This window comes from Myotis nattereri (genome assembly GCF_964212035.1).
Source record: "Myotis nattereri genome assembly, chromosome: 15".
Taxonomy (NCBI): Eukaryota; Metazoa; Chordata; class Mammalia; order Chiroptera; family Vespertilionidae; genus Myotis; species Myotis nattereri.
Window position 1 is genome coordinate 338,159 of NC_138090.1, and position 13,573 is coordinate 351,731.

A 13,573-nucleotide genomic window follows, 5' to 3' on the forward strand; every position below is an offset into this window, starting at 1 on the left:
AATATTTTAGTCCTGAAGCGGTGCTATAAAAAGCTTTCTCCTCGCCCTAGCTCGTGTGGCTCAGTGGATAGAGCCCCGGCCTGCAGACTGAAGGGTCCTGGGTTCGATTGCGGTCAAGGGCACGCGCCTGGGTTGCTAGCTTGATCCCCAGTGTGGGGCGTGCAGGAGGCAGCTGATCAATGATTCATGTTTCTCTTTCTCTCCCTCTCCCTTCCACTCGGAAATCAATAAAAACATATTAAAAAAAAAAAAAAGCTTTCCTCTCTGGGAGCTTTAAAGCACAGAGCATACTTTCCCTTGTGGGCCATCCAATCTGTCACAACTCCTGGATGCTGCTGCCCTCACTGGAGAATAGCCACAGGCCGGGGCGTGGCTGCGTTCCAAGGACATGTTACCTGCAGACGTGGCGGAGGGCCACGTTTGACACGGCTGTCAGGTCATCCGTCTCTGTACAGGTGTCCACCAGCAACTCAACGTGAGCCAGGTGTGCAAGATTTTCTAGTCGTCACGTTAAAAAGATAAAAACGGGTGAAGTAAGTTTTAATGACATATTTAATCCAAAATGTCATCATTTCAACATGTAACCAATATAAAAAAGCTATTGAGATACCGCCCAATTTTTTGTACTGAGTCTCTGAAACCGTGTCTTGCACACGTAGGGCACACCAGTTGCATCTCGGTGCTCAATGGCCATGCGTCTGATGGCTCCCACACTGCAACCTCCGTGCTGGGCTTTCTACAGTGAATCTGGAGCTCAGTGCAGAGTGGAGTTTGGTTCTGGGAAGAGAGGGGACATAGCTGTGGCCCCTACGGAGCAGGATGAGGGTCACAGCTATTGTGAGGGAACGTTTGGCCTCAGACGTGTTAACACATTGCAGACGGATCATGAGAATTCTCGCTTCATATTACACAGTGTTTGTAAAAACAAAAGTATCATACTTTAAAAAGATATTGCTTGTAAGAACATGTAATAAATAACAATGGGTTATTCAAAGTGCAATCGGTATTTAATTTTGAAGCATGCCTTTAACGTTTATGTAAAGCGTTTTTTGTACTTGCTCAGTAGAAACTTATCTGGCCACTGGGTAAAGCTAGCGATAAAACTACTGGTCCGCAGTGTGTCAAGAGAACGCGTCCCAGGATACTCAGGCACAAATGGACAACCAGACCAACGACAGTCAGATGACGTTCGCTTAACGGCCCAACGCTGCAAATCTAATGTGCGGAAACATTTGGTGGGGCCCACACAATGGCCGGCGTGGCACAGACGCAGTCTTTGGCCTTCCATCAGGAATGTAACTGTCATGCACAGAGCTAGTCTGTAACTTTGCACAAGAATGTAAAGCATGTGAGGACGGGAAGACAGAATGAACGTGTAGCGAGGAAAAGGCTTCCAAGTTGGCTGAATTCTCACCATCGTTTGGTGCTAGCTGGCATTAGTTGGACAAGTTACCAGAGGGAGATCCTAAGCCTTAGTTGACTCCTTGGGAAGTTCATTACCTAAACCTAACTTTCTAAGCGATCAAATCAGTGTTTCCAAGGTAAGTACGGACATAAACTTTTGCTAATAAAGCCTCGAGGCAAGTGTTTTTAACAAAAAGTTTATTACCAAAATACAATATTAAAGTCAATACATGACAAATTTCTATAAAGCAAAATAAATTATTCTAACATTGTACAGTATTCCCGAAGGCAGCTGGCGCACAGCAGCCCTGCCTCACTGGTGAGCGGGCAAGCTGTTCTGCCGTGAACACAACCCTGGAGTTTCGGGCATTAAGGCATGCAGCTCGCTGTGCAGGATAATTTCACAAAATGCAAACCATCCCATTTTACACATTGTCAGGATGAACTGTAGTCTTCCCATGTCAGTGTTCCAGAAATGTTCAGACTTTGGCTATAGAAGCAATGCTATAGTGTTACACAATACTCATTTCTTAAAAAAATACATGTATTCATGTCCTTGAATAGCAAACTCAAATTTCTATTAAATATATTTTATAGAATATGACTTAGAGCACCTTGCTGTACAATAAAAAAAGGTTAAATAAGTGACTATGAAAACTGAAAACATACCGAGTCTCACCAGGGGAGTCTGCTCGTCTTTGCCAAGCCTCGTACACTGCAGGAGATGCAATGTAAACGTGGATGCCCTCCCCTGCTCTGCGAGGAAAGAGAAATGACACCCGGCCACAGAGAGCCCCTCGAACAGGATGCAAGACCTGGGCAAAGGCTGTACAAGTGTCACTACCATGTGGTGCCTCCCGATGGCGGAGTGTTGGCACTTCGGAGCCCGGCCAGTGTGTTCTGGATTATTAGAGAAAGAGAAAACAGTGGAGCCCTGAAAAGTGTTACTTATAATGGGCACATGCATCACCTTCCCCTCCCCACCGTTGCCTTATCCAGTAAGTTTATTTGAAAAACTATTTTCACTATCAACTCTTAGAATTATCAAGTGTTCAGAGTGGAGAACAAAAGGTCTTGTATGGCAACAGGTCAGAGCCAGTAAATAAGATGTTACTCCTAGAAAGGGGACTCCTGGTTACTTGAATGCCTGTCTCTTCCTCAATTACCACGGCGTGTTTAGTCTTTAGAAACACTCCATTGTCTCTGGGAGGGTATTTAAGGCTGGCCACAAACCGGTAAGGAGAATGCCTTGGGTATGTGGTTCCCCCTACAGGCCAGGAGAGAGCTTTTGAGGATTGTCTAGGCCAGATGAACATTAGAAGACTGAACTTCTGGGCTAGTTTTTATCCCATGAGCTAGGGATACTTTAAATCCATGATTTCAAATGAAAAATTTAAGTAACAATCAATGGAAGTGGTTTAAAGAAATGAAGAAAGATAATTTAAAAATTCACTGTTGAAATTGTTGGGATTTTTTTGGTTATTTGTATTTTCCAAATGATTACACAAAATTAAAGCCAAGGAAAATTTATAAAACAAAATTCTTCCAAGGTTGTTAATTTTCACAATCAGAGATTTTTGTAAAGAAATAGTGGGTCACAGCTACAAGCAATGGAGGAGTTGACTGAGTGGTAACATAAGTGATAATAATGGAACTATTTAAAATATTTTATTTGAATTTGAAATGAAATGAAATGAAATTCTGAGAACAGGAGGAAATGACTATAGATCCACATGCAGTGGACCTGGGGAACAGAATTTACGGTAAGTAAATTTGTTTTACCTTTGTAAGACCCACACATCAGGAATGGAGGAACTTTCATAAGTAACTTACAGCTTCCATCCATCCTGTGTGTTAAGTCATCAGGAAAATGAAATGATGCCTGGCCCCACTGAAATAGTTCCTAATGCTACTTAGAAATGTTAACCCGTTCAGGTCACACCTGGACTTCGGGAAGAGCATTCTTCCCTAAAACATGAGTATCACATTCCAAACCTGTCCTCCCTGTTTCCCGCTGAACGGCGCCAGGGCAGGAGCCGTTGAGGAAGAGCACCAGGAGGCGGCCCGCAGGCACCGCCTCCAGCTACGGGCACAGCTTACTTCACCAAACAAGGCGCAAGCAAATGATCAAACCACCAACGCAAAACAGAACACCCGTCCTCTCGACTGGGAAACGCGTGGATACAAAACGTGTAACAAATGAGAAGTCACATCTATTTGACGGTGTGTTCTAAAGCAAAAGCCCACAGGAGGAATTTCCTAGAAAGGAGAAATCCTGCAGACTTGCCAAATGTTATTTGTTATTAAAAGCTTTAGAAACAACCCGAATTTTCACATTTTAGCCACATGTGGTTACATCTCTTATGTTAAGTGTAACTAAATCAATGAACTCCAGGAAAGAAAAACCTCAAAGCCCTCATTTTAAGGGATTCTTGATCTCACCCTTCTTCCCCCAAATGATTATTATTTAAGAGATCAAACTATTAAAAAAAGAGAGATCAAACTACTTCCAAGGTCTGATGATCAAGTGCAAATCTGTATACTTTGTTGTTTTAATAGACTCTTCCAGCTAAATGCTCAGACTGGTTCAGAAGAGGGGCAGACGGCTATGTAACTGCCGAGACCCCGTGGTGACCCGTCAGACCCGAACGGAACCTCTGGGGAGCACCTGCCCTGGGCTGAGACAGTGTTAGGAACCCCAAGGTCTGGCTGAGTCTAGTGCCCACAGGAAACCCTGTAAATTTAAAACAGTCATTTACTCCTTAAATGCCTATTTACAATCTAGGGGTAGATTCAGAGGTCTCCTTTCTTTCCTTTTATTGAAGGATAAACAACGTTTCTGAGACTGAGTATCTGACACGTCCTCTCCGTTGGGGAAGACTCAGGTAGAATGCTGGGAAGCCCTCCCTGCAGAGCCGCTGTCTCGCTGCAAAGGAAGAAAACCAAGCCCTGCTTGAGACTGTGTTGCTTTTATAGCAATCGTTTCAGGACAGTTCCTGAAAACCCTTTCTTAGCTCTTCTGCTTGCATTTCTAGACGGCACTAGGCTTTTAGTAATAAATACGCTCAACACTAACAAGAGGTAACAGAGGGTCAATACAGGGTCACGTCTTTGCTTCCTCCCAACCCATTTCCCCTCCCTCAGAATACTTAAATATTATTGCTGCTCATCCATGTGGAATTCCTCTGACTACATTACACATTTGGTTCCAAAGTCACCCCCGTCGGTCCCCCTCCTGTGTCTCCGGGGTCTGAGGTGAGACGCAGGCCCGCGGGCCTAGCTCGTGTTGAGAGCTGCGCTGGGCTCCTTGTTCAGGATGATGTTGACAATCTCGCCCTCGTGCTCCTTCATGTGATCCAACAGGTTTTCTTTGCTGGTAGATTCGAAACCACAGATACAGCAGCAGAAGAGTAAGACGCAGTACTCCATCCCCGGGGGGGCCGCCCCGGGGCTCTTGTCTAAGCGACACGAGGAGTTACTGGCAGGGCTCAGTTTCTCGCGCTCGGTGGGAGCCTGGGGAGCCGGCTCCGAGGACGACACCACAGTGTCCACCCCCCCAGTGGGAGGGTCAGTTCCGTCTTCACTGCCGTTTAACAGAGTCTTTCCAGGGGACTTCCCTAGAACCCTTAAAGTCAAACAAAGCACCAAACCGTGAGTGGGTTAGAAGGCAGGGCTGGAACTTACACGTGACAGCGCAGCCGCGTGGGGTCCGTACCTGCCGCTCTGGGAGATGGCGTCATTGATGGCCTTGTTCACCTGCTCGTAGTTGTAGTTGCGGTCGCTGGCATGCTTCCACATGTGCGACTTCAGGGAAGGCGGGTGGCTGCACACGTACCCGCACAGAGAGCACCTGCAGCGGGAGGGAGCCAGGTCTGTAGAGGGAGCCCCACCACAGGATGAAAGCAGGGCCCTGTCAGGCACCTTCTGTCAGGTTTCACTGAGATGTCACACAGACCTCCCCACACTGACCCGTGCTGCACCCAGGACCCCAGGGGAGAGCTGGCCCATGGAACAAGTTTCCCTCAGGGTGCGAGCCCAGGCCCGGCACCCTGTCCTGCCGGCCCCCTGGGGTGGGAACCGGGTTCCTCCGGCTGCCGGTGGAACAAGCTGACTATGAAAGCAGCGGTTTATGCTCAAGAGGCCAAGTTCACTTAGGAGTAAAGACTTCTATCTATCAGCGCATCTCCATCAATTGAGAATGCTGCTATTTCCTGAAAACTAGTAGAATTAGCCTCTATGGAAAATCAAGTAATAAAGTTAAATGATCTTGTTCTGCACGTGATACATTTCCAGAAACAGGACCTTTCATATGGAATTTTACTGCTTTTAAGCGTTAGGACTCTTGCTGGAATACTCAGGGCCCGAATGACTGAAAACTGCTGTGACAATCTATGAACTGGAACCCGGAACTGACAGCCACGGGCATCGTCCCTCATTCCAACCAGACACAGGCCTGTGGGCCGGACTCCAGCTTAGAACTCACAGTCTTTAACAACTAAACACCACTTGTGAAAGCGCCTTCGCTTTTAACCTGTGTTCAAACAAGTGCGTGAGTGTTTAATAACTTCCGCTTTGTCCTTCATGATAAAGTGCTGCAGCACAAGCATTAGAACCAGGGTCGGCACACTCACCTGTACGGCTTGTCCGAGTTGTGGGTCCGTCTGTGGTTTCTGACACCAACGTATGTTGTACTTGTGTAATCACACACGTCGCATCTGTACTGTTTCTGGACTGAAGACTTATTCTCTGGACAAGGCATTTCAGAGTTTTAGTGACAGGCTTTCATTAGATTCAAATGGCTGCACTTACATCCCACCGTCAATGAGCATTTACACCAGCCGTGCTAATACCTCCATCCACGCTCTCGAGATCAAGCTAACAAGCCAGAAATGGCTCACAGGTCACCTGGGCCTGGACCACCGCAGACCGGGAGACCTAGGTACACTGGTTGGTCTTTCATAACCTGCACAAAATCTAAAAGAATGGACTTGATGCCAGTGCCCGCTGACTACTAGCAGCTGAATTAACCACAGACACACAGTTAATGTGAAAGGTATTAGTCTAATCAACATGGGCACATTGTCTTAGGGAAACAGCGATTTGCCAACAAGCTATCATTTAGCATCAGATCCAATAATCCAAAGTGTGGCCACGAAGTCCCCGTAACAGACGGATACCACAGCTCAGTGCTTTCTCAGTCCGTGGGTTTCCTGTTTATGACTGTCAGCTGCCAATGCCACAACCGGGGAAAAGCAGCTGTCCGCTGGTACATGCCACGCAATGCTGTGCAGTGACCTCCGGCACCCTGGCAGGTCACGAGGACAAAGGTCACAACCCACGTGAATATGCAGCTCTCTGAAGCCACAGGCCACTGTGCAACAGGGCTGGGCCGCTGAGCCTGGAAAGCCTGGACGGGGCTGTGACGTGAGCACTGGAAACGGCTCCTGAAGATGCCCAACCCTTGTTTACTCTGTGAGCACCGAGTCCACAGCATCCACAGCCCGACTGCTCTGCACTCCGAACAAAGCAAGCACAGCTACGGGAGAGGGCAGAGTGGGAGGAAGCTTAGAGACAACCCGCCACAGCACAGGGAGGGGAAGTGCAGGTACAAAAGCAAATCCACACTAAATTTTAACAAAACAAAGAAAACCCTTAATGTAAAGCTTTGTAAAATGGGTATTTTCTTTTGCTAGTACCTACTTTTGCCAGGCAGAACAAAATGCCCTAACATCCTGGTATAAATCTATTACATTAACAGACACACTAATCATGATTATACTCTAAGTACTACTCTTACTGGGTAGGTAACAATTCGGACTTGGTTGTAAAGGGCACTGTTCCAAACACAGTTTAAAAACATCCCTGGAAAACAAAGCATGGGTGTCAGGTCATGGTTCTGTGTGCGCAGCACTGCAGGTCAATCACAACGAATGAAAACACCACGAGAAGCTGCTGCACACGGGAGAGGCTGTGCTGCCTTGCTCGGCCTTTTCCAGGGAGAAGGCCCTGGGCTTCAACTCAAGACCTTGGGCTTCATCTTTGCTGCCAGCACCGTGTGATCACAGGCAAATTATTTCCCCTCTGGGGGCTGGGCTTTCTTATCTACAAAACGGAGTGAGCGGAGGGTTCCAGTGCGGCCAGCACGCCAGGGGCACTGTGTTCTTCCTCGCCGCGCCTGTACGTTCCTGTGACGTCTCTGCCGTGTCCTAGCTGCTAACTCCTTGCGGGCAGGAACCTGCCTGCTGTGTTTACAGCAACTCCCCAGGGCTTGACAAATTGCAGGTTTGCAACAAAGAACAGTTTACTTAAATCTCACAAGGAAGCACACCTGGAGGTGCTCTGCCCGCGGCTCTGTTGGAGCACCATCTGTCTTGGTCACTGGTCTCCGCAGTGGTGCTGCCGCCTTTACCGTCCTCCCGGCACCAGGGCCAGCTCAGGACGGTCCTGACTTGGGCAGAACACACGTCCCCAGTACTGTGGCCCTGCGCCTGAGCTGGAACGTGCCTGAGGTGCCCGTGCCGTCCTCATGGGCAGAGACGGACCTCAGGGCACACGCCTCCTCCTTCTTTAATGAGACCACGAAACGGTTCAGGGTTCAGGGACGCCAATGGCTAATTCTTCCCTTCTCTGCGAGCTAGGAACTTGTTCTTTGGTTTGACTACCAGATTTTGAAAGCTCAACGCTGAATGAATAAAGCGCCCAGGAGGTCATCTGTCATCTCAACTGTCACTCTCTGGTGACAGACATGGGCGAGTGGGCCAGGAGGGGAAGGCATGGCCTGCATGTGAAAGCCACACTCGACCCCAGGCGGCTACAAGAGGGACTGTGGCAGAGACACTAGGTACAGCTCACCACACAATAATGAACTGGTTACTTTAATTTTGAGCTCATGTGTTAATCTTTCCATTAAAATAGTGACTTTAATTTGTTAACGGCCCCTTTGGACGTCAGGTGACTGCTTTACAGGACACACTCCGGCCCTGTGCTCACCGCAGGCGGTGCCACTGAGCAGGACTGCCTTTGCCCGCCATCCGGGATTCACGGTCCAAAGCTACCAAATGCTTTAAGGCTCCTTCACAGGGACGAGGAGCACAATGTGTAGAGAGGAGCACTCGGGCTATTCCGCAGAAAGGAAGCAAACTGTTTAGCTCAGCCATCTCTGCAGAGGCAGATGCTCTGTCATAAACTCCTTTTGTCTGGGAGACGTTTGCAGGGGTGACAGCTGCTTGACAGGGGATGCGGGTGTCAGCACAGTTCTCTCAGAAACATTCCCGCGTCGGTTATGCTTGCTGGGGTATAATGTGATGAACATTACAGGAAAACATTTCACTCTGCAACTGTTTCTAACTTTAATTCTTAGGAAATCTGAAAAGGAAAGTCACCCCAATATGTTTTATTTCCCATAAACACGATGCACCACACTCAAGACACTTGGAGCTTATCAATTTAAGTGAGCTGACGCAGGGAAGCGCAGCTCAGCACCGTTAGCCCAGATTCTCCGGATGTGGCACCCGCCTTTTCATGGGACTCGAGTGAAATCTTTTGATTCTAATATTCCTATTAGCCGAGACTTGACTGAGTGGTACCTAACTCGTACATAAAAAGATCTGGTGCCGTGTTTTAAAGACAGTGCAGATGACATCTGGCAGCAACCTTGGTTACGATAAGATCACAGCAGGGGCCTCAGTTAGAGTCTGGGGGGGGGGGGGCTGCCATCTGTGAGCTGTTCTCGCGGGTCAGCTGAGCTGGGGGAGGGGCAGGCTGCTGCTTCGATGCGGCTTCCCTGGTGCAGGCCTGGCACCTAAGTTTCATGCTGCCTTTGGCTCTTACAGGACAGCAGAAATGTCAGTGTCAGATCTCCCTACAAGGTGAGCTGAGGACTGACTCACAGTACTTCGTTCAGGACTCAAGAGTGTCCCCAGGAGGAGACCAGAACCCACAGTGCAAAAGAGAGGAGGACAGATGCAGCTTTAGTCCTGAAACACCCCACCTGACAGACTGCTCAGGGCGCTTCTCACCTGGGATGGGAGTCGTGCAGCCTGTGTGGGAACGCACACCTACCTTCCTGGGCACACTTCGCCTCAGCGCTGTCCCTGGGAATCCTGGGCTCAGCAGAAGCCACGACTGACAGGGGATCTGGAAGGCTGTGTTGCTCCCTCTCATGGCTCCTCAGCTGACTCTGGACACGAGAGAAATGGACAGCAATTCCTAATGAACTCATTGCAGTTACAGGAGCCTGTGCTTCCATGGCCTGGAGCCTAGAACCCAATACCAACGCTTCAGAAGAAAATGGGCCGCAGCACTATCCCAGCCTTTGGAGGTTTATGGGAAGAACTGCCCGGGGGAGCAGCAGGAAGGCAGGTCCGGGCGTGGGTCCTGGCGTGGTGTGTGCACACTCAGCAACATGGACAGGCCCAGGGAGGGGGCCGGAGGGCTCCCAGAGTCAGCGCTTTCACAGAAAGAAGTCCCATCAGCCACTGAGGCCTCCTCCACTGCCTCCCAGGAATCAAGAGCATAGTCGCTGCAGGCACCCCTGGGATAGGCCTGGCCCCACCCAAATGGCCCCCCTGTCCAGTGGCCAAGGCCATTCCAGATCCCAGGAGGCCATCTGAGTGGAGCCGAGTCTCACTCCCAGGCCCTTCCTTCCTGAACCCTCTCACTGCCAGCCGACCCTGGGTCGCCTGAAAGGCCACGTCCCGTTTCCCAGTGGGCCTTTTAGGACAGCAAAAAATAGTTCCCCCACCTATCAACTGGCATTTTGAAGAAAAAAGTTCTAATTCACGGACCCAAAGAATGCAAGTTTCCTTTACAGAAACAGCATTTCATGCTGGTTGGTGGTTTCGAGGTCGCACATAAGGTGAAAGTCACATAGTCAAAGTGACCTTGAAAGTCCCTTAAACTGCCCTTACAGCTAACACGTGGCTCTCTGTCCACGGCACTGTCCCTCATCCAGCCCATTCTTCCTTCTGCAATGAAATGAGTCACTGTGGGCTGGCTGTGCAGCCCTTGGAGTGAACAACTTGCATTTCAGGGCCGTGCGTTGCTGATGTGCAGCCTGTGTGGGAACGCACACCTACCTTCCTGGGCACACTTCGCCTCAGCGCTGTCCCTGGGAATCCTGGGCTCAGCAGAAGCCACGACTGACAGGGGATCTGGAAGGCTGTGTTGCTCCCACAGATGTGGGTTACATCTGTGCATTCATGTGTATGTATGCTGTCCCGTGTTACATCTGTGCATTCATGTAACGCCCCCCCTGCACTGTAAAAGCCACACATTCTGAAGAGTCTCTAAAACACTATCTAAGGCCAGAGATTGCCAGGGAGAGTCCCACCCCAGGAGTCCCGATGACCCAGATTTCAGTCCCCATCGTCTGGGCCAGCTATCAAACCTTCCTGGGTGTGTTTCCCGATCGACCGATTGTGGGAGGACTGCACCCACCAGGCCTGTCCCTGCTCTGAGTTGGGGTCCCGGGAGCACTGGGCCGCGCACCTTATAGGGGAAGGCCTCGGCGCAGCGCTTGCACTGGTACAGCCGGGCCTTGCAGTGGTGGACCATGTGGCTCTCCAGCTCCTTGCTGCTGTCGGCCACGTGCTCACAGATGGGACACTGGTAGGGCTGCCTCTGCCGGTGGACCCGCAAGTGCTGCTTGATGTAGCCCTTGTTCCCGCTCGCGTAGTGGCAGAGGCGGCAGCGATAGGGCCGCTCGGCGTTGGGGATGTACTCCACCACGCCGCCGCCTGACAGCCCGGCCTCGCCGCTGGGCTGGCACTGGGCGTTGTCCTGCAGCTCCTTCAGGATGTCCTCATCTGAGGCGTTCTGGTCCGTCCTTTCCCGCAGCTTCTCAATGACAGTGAGCAAGGACACGCTGATGCCTGTCTTCACCTGCCCGTCGGACAGCTCCTGCCTGCCCTCTGGGAGTGCCACCAAGGGGCAGCTGCTTTGGTTAAAACTCGTTAGTCCATTTGAAGCGTTTTTAAGTGGTGACATCATTTTAGAATAGGCCGCCAAGGTGCTATCCACCTGTCTCTGCCCGGTGTCTGGGTCTAAGAGGTTGACGTTCCCGTAGTGCCCGAGGTTGGCTCTCGTGAGCTCGGCGGCTCTGATGGGCATTGTGACCAGGGCTTCTGCCGCCAGCGAGTGTAGCCTAAGGGACTCGGAATTCGTCCTCCTTCGGCCCGGGGGGGCGTTCTCATCAGGGGCCAGTCCCTGATGGATCAGCTCGCTCTCCTTCTTCTCTGTGTTGCTCCAGCCTATGATCAGCCCCCCGATGTCGACGGTACACTGATTGGCACGATAGGCCTCCTCTCTCCCCTCACAGCCTGTCGGGGGCCCTGGAGGGGCCGGGAGGCCCCCCTCCTCCAGCGCAGCATTCACGAGGAAAGGCTTCTGCGACCCGGTCTCCTCGGCGCCGGGCAGACGCTCCACGATCACATTCACGTGCCCTTTCTTGTTGGGGCTGCTGCTGATGATCTTCTGTGCCGACGAGAGGAGGCTGTCAGCCATCAGACTCTCCTCCGCATCCGAGATCACCTCCAACATGTCCTCCTCGTGGGGCCCAAGGGCCCCCGACCGGCCGAGGCCCGCGTCTCGCTCCGCACCCGGCAGGGCCGACGCCGAGGACAGAGGCTCTGAGCTGCAGATCTGCACCTGGACCGCCGGCCCGTTGTGGATGCTCAGCTCGTTCTCTCCGATGGCGATGACCACGGCATCGACCCCGCCTGGTGCAGCCGCCACGGAGGAGCCCAGCAAGCCCAGGGGCTCGTTCTCATTTTCAAATATCGGGTAGGAGCAGTCCACCTCCCCGGCATGCTTCCAAGCATGCGTCTTCAGCATTCGCTGCTGCCCGCACGTGTAGCTACAGAATAAGCACCGGTACATGCCGTACTGCTCGTAGGCGTACCACTTCCTCCTCCCCCTGTCCTTCTCGGAGGCGGCGGCGGAGGCGGAGGCGGCGGGGATGACCTGCGTCTGTGGACTGCGCACGCTAACGGAGAGGTCGGGAGTGCCTTCGCGCTTCCGCTCTGTGGGTCTCAGACACACGGAGCTGGAGGGGCTCACGCTGGGTTCGGCTGTGGGTGGCGTGGGGCCGCTGGCAGAGTTTTCGTGGTCATTCACCACGTGGGCTTCGAGCTCCTCTTGGCTTCTGGACGTGACGTGGCACTCGGAGCACATCAGGATCACCTCATTCTGCGGGCCGTGCTGCTTGATGTGGTCCCTGAGCACAGAGAAAGATGAGGACAGGAACTTGCAGAGGCTGCACTGGTAAGACATCGCCTTCCCATCGTTCTGGGCGAGAGGATCCGGGCCGAGAGGGATTGGCGACGGCTCGGCCCTTCTGATGTCAGCAACAGGGGGCGGGGCTCCTTTCGCTGGAATCTCACCGAGCTCCTGGGCTTCGGGAGAGCTCGTCCCAGCACTTGAACGTGAGCGCTTCTTCCCAATTAAAAGACATTTTTGTGACTTTTCATGTTCCACTATCTTGCTCAACTTCTGGATAACATGGATTAATGGATCTGTTTTAGCTGAACTTTGTCCATCAATTTCCAGCGAAGAACTGATGACAGTGTCGGCCGTCAATAGAGCTTCCTGTTCCCCAATGTCTGGCACCAACATGGCGACGCTGCTGCTCACCTCCATACCTAGAAAGGGGGACAGACCACAGAGACGCCAGGTCACAACTGGTGGAGCGCACACAGCCATTCCCAGGCAGAACCACCTTAAGTCACTATGAAACACCATCCCTCGAGCCGATACATGACTGAGGCAACTTCTTACACCAAATGTAACTGTAGTTTTTCTTCCCTGCAAGCCTTGGGAATTGTGAACATATAGTAATTAACTCACCGGGAAGGGCACAGGGAGCTCTGAGACGTACTCTGCAATGAAACTAAAGACAATAATCCAGTTCCTCCTTTTACTTCCTTCATCTTCCCGAAGAGAAACCACAAACTGCGCTGTGGGCTCTCCAGAGGTCATATTAGTGGTCAGCTATCACTCACACATGTTACTTTTCTTTCCCCCCGGAAAGGAAAGGGCCATCGAAGACGGAAACAATTGACATCCTAGTTATCCACACACCCACGCGTCCCTAGAAAGTGATACGTTTGGCCAAGGGAGTCACTCAATGGAAAATGCAATCTCGTTCAGCCTAATCTTCACCAGTTTCCTG

General features: G+C 51.2%; 1 protein-coding gene across 3 annotated transcripts; it reads right to left on the reverse strand.

The window, feature by feature from the left end:
• Positions 1–556: 556 nt before the first annotated feature.
• On the reverse strand, positions 557–13,043 carry ZNF507 (zinc finger protein 507; the record flags this gene model as incomplete). Of its 3 annotated transcripts, XM_081108605.1 has the most annotated exons (5): positions 1,588–5,029; positions 5,120–5,254; positions 6,036–6,150; positions 9,466–9,583; positions 10,894–13,043. In XM_081108605.1, 5 exons carry the CDS (start codon positions 13,039–13,041, stop codon positions 4,681–4,683), a joined length of 2,865 nt encoding a protein of 954 aa, XP_080964731.1. In that variant the 3' UTR covers positions 1,588–4,680. The 3 variants fall into 3 exon arrangements, with proteins under 3 accessions (XP_080964730.1, XP_080964731.1, XP_080964729.1); XM_081108604.1 differs by lacking the exons at positions 5,120–5,254; positions 6,036–6,150 and adding an exon at positions 557–777 and having other exon boundaries at positions 2,074–2,304; positions 10,894–13,041; XM_081108603.1 differs by lacking the exons at positions 5,120–5,254; positions 6,036–6,150 and having other exon boundaries at positions 1,588–2,304; positions 10,894–13,041.
• Positions 13,044–13,573: the final 530 nt, after the last annotated feature.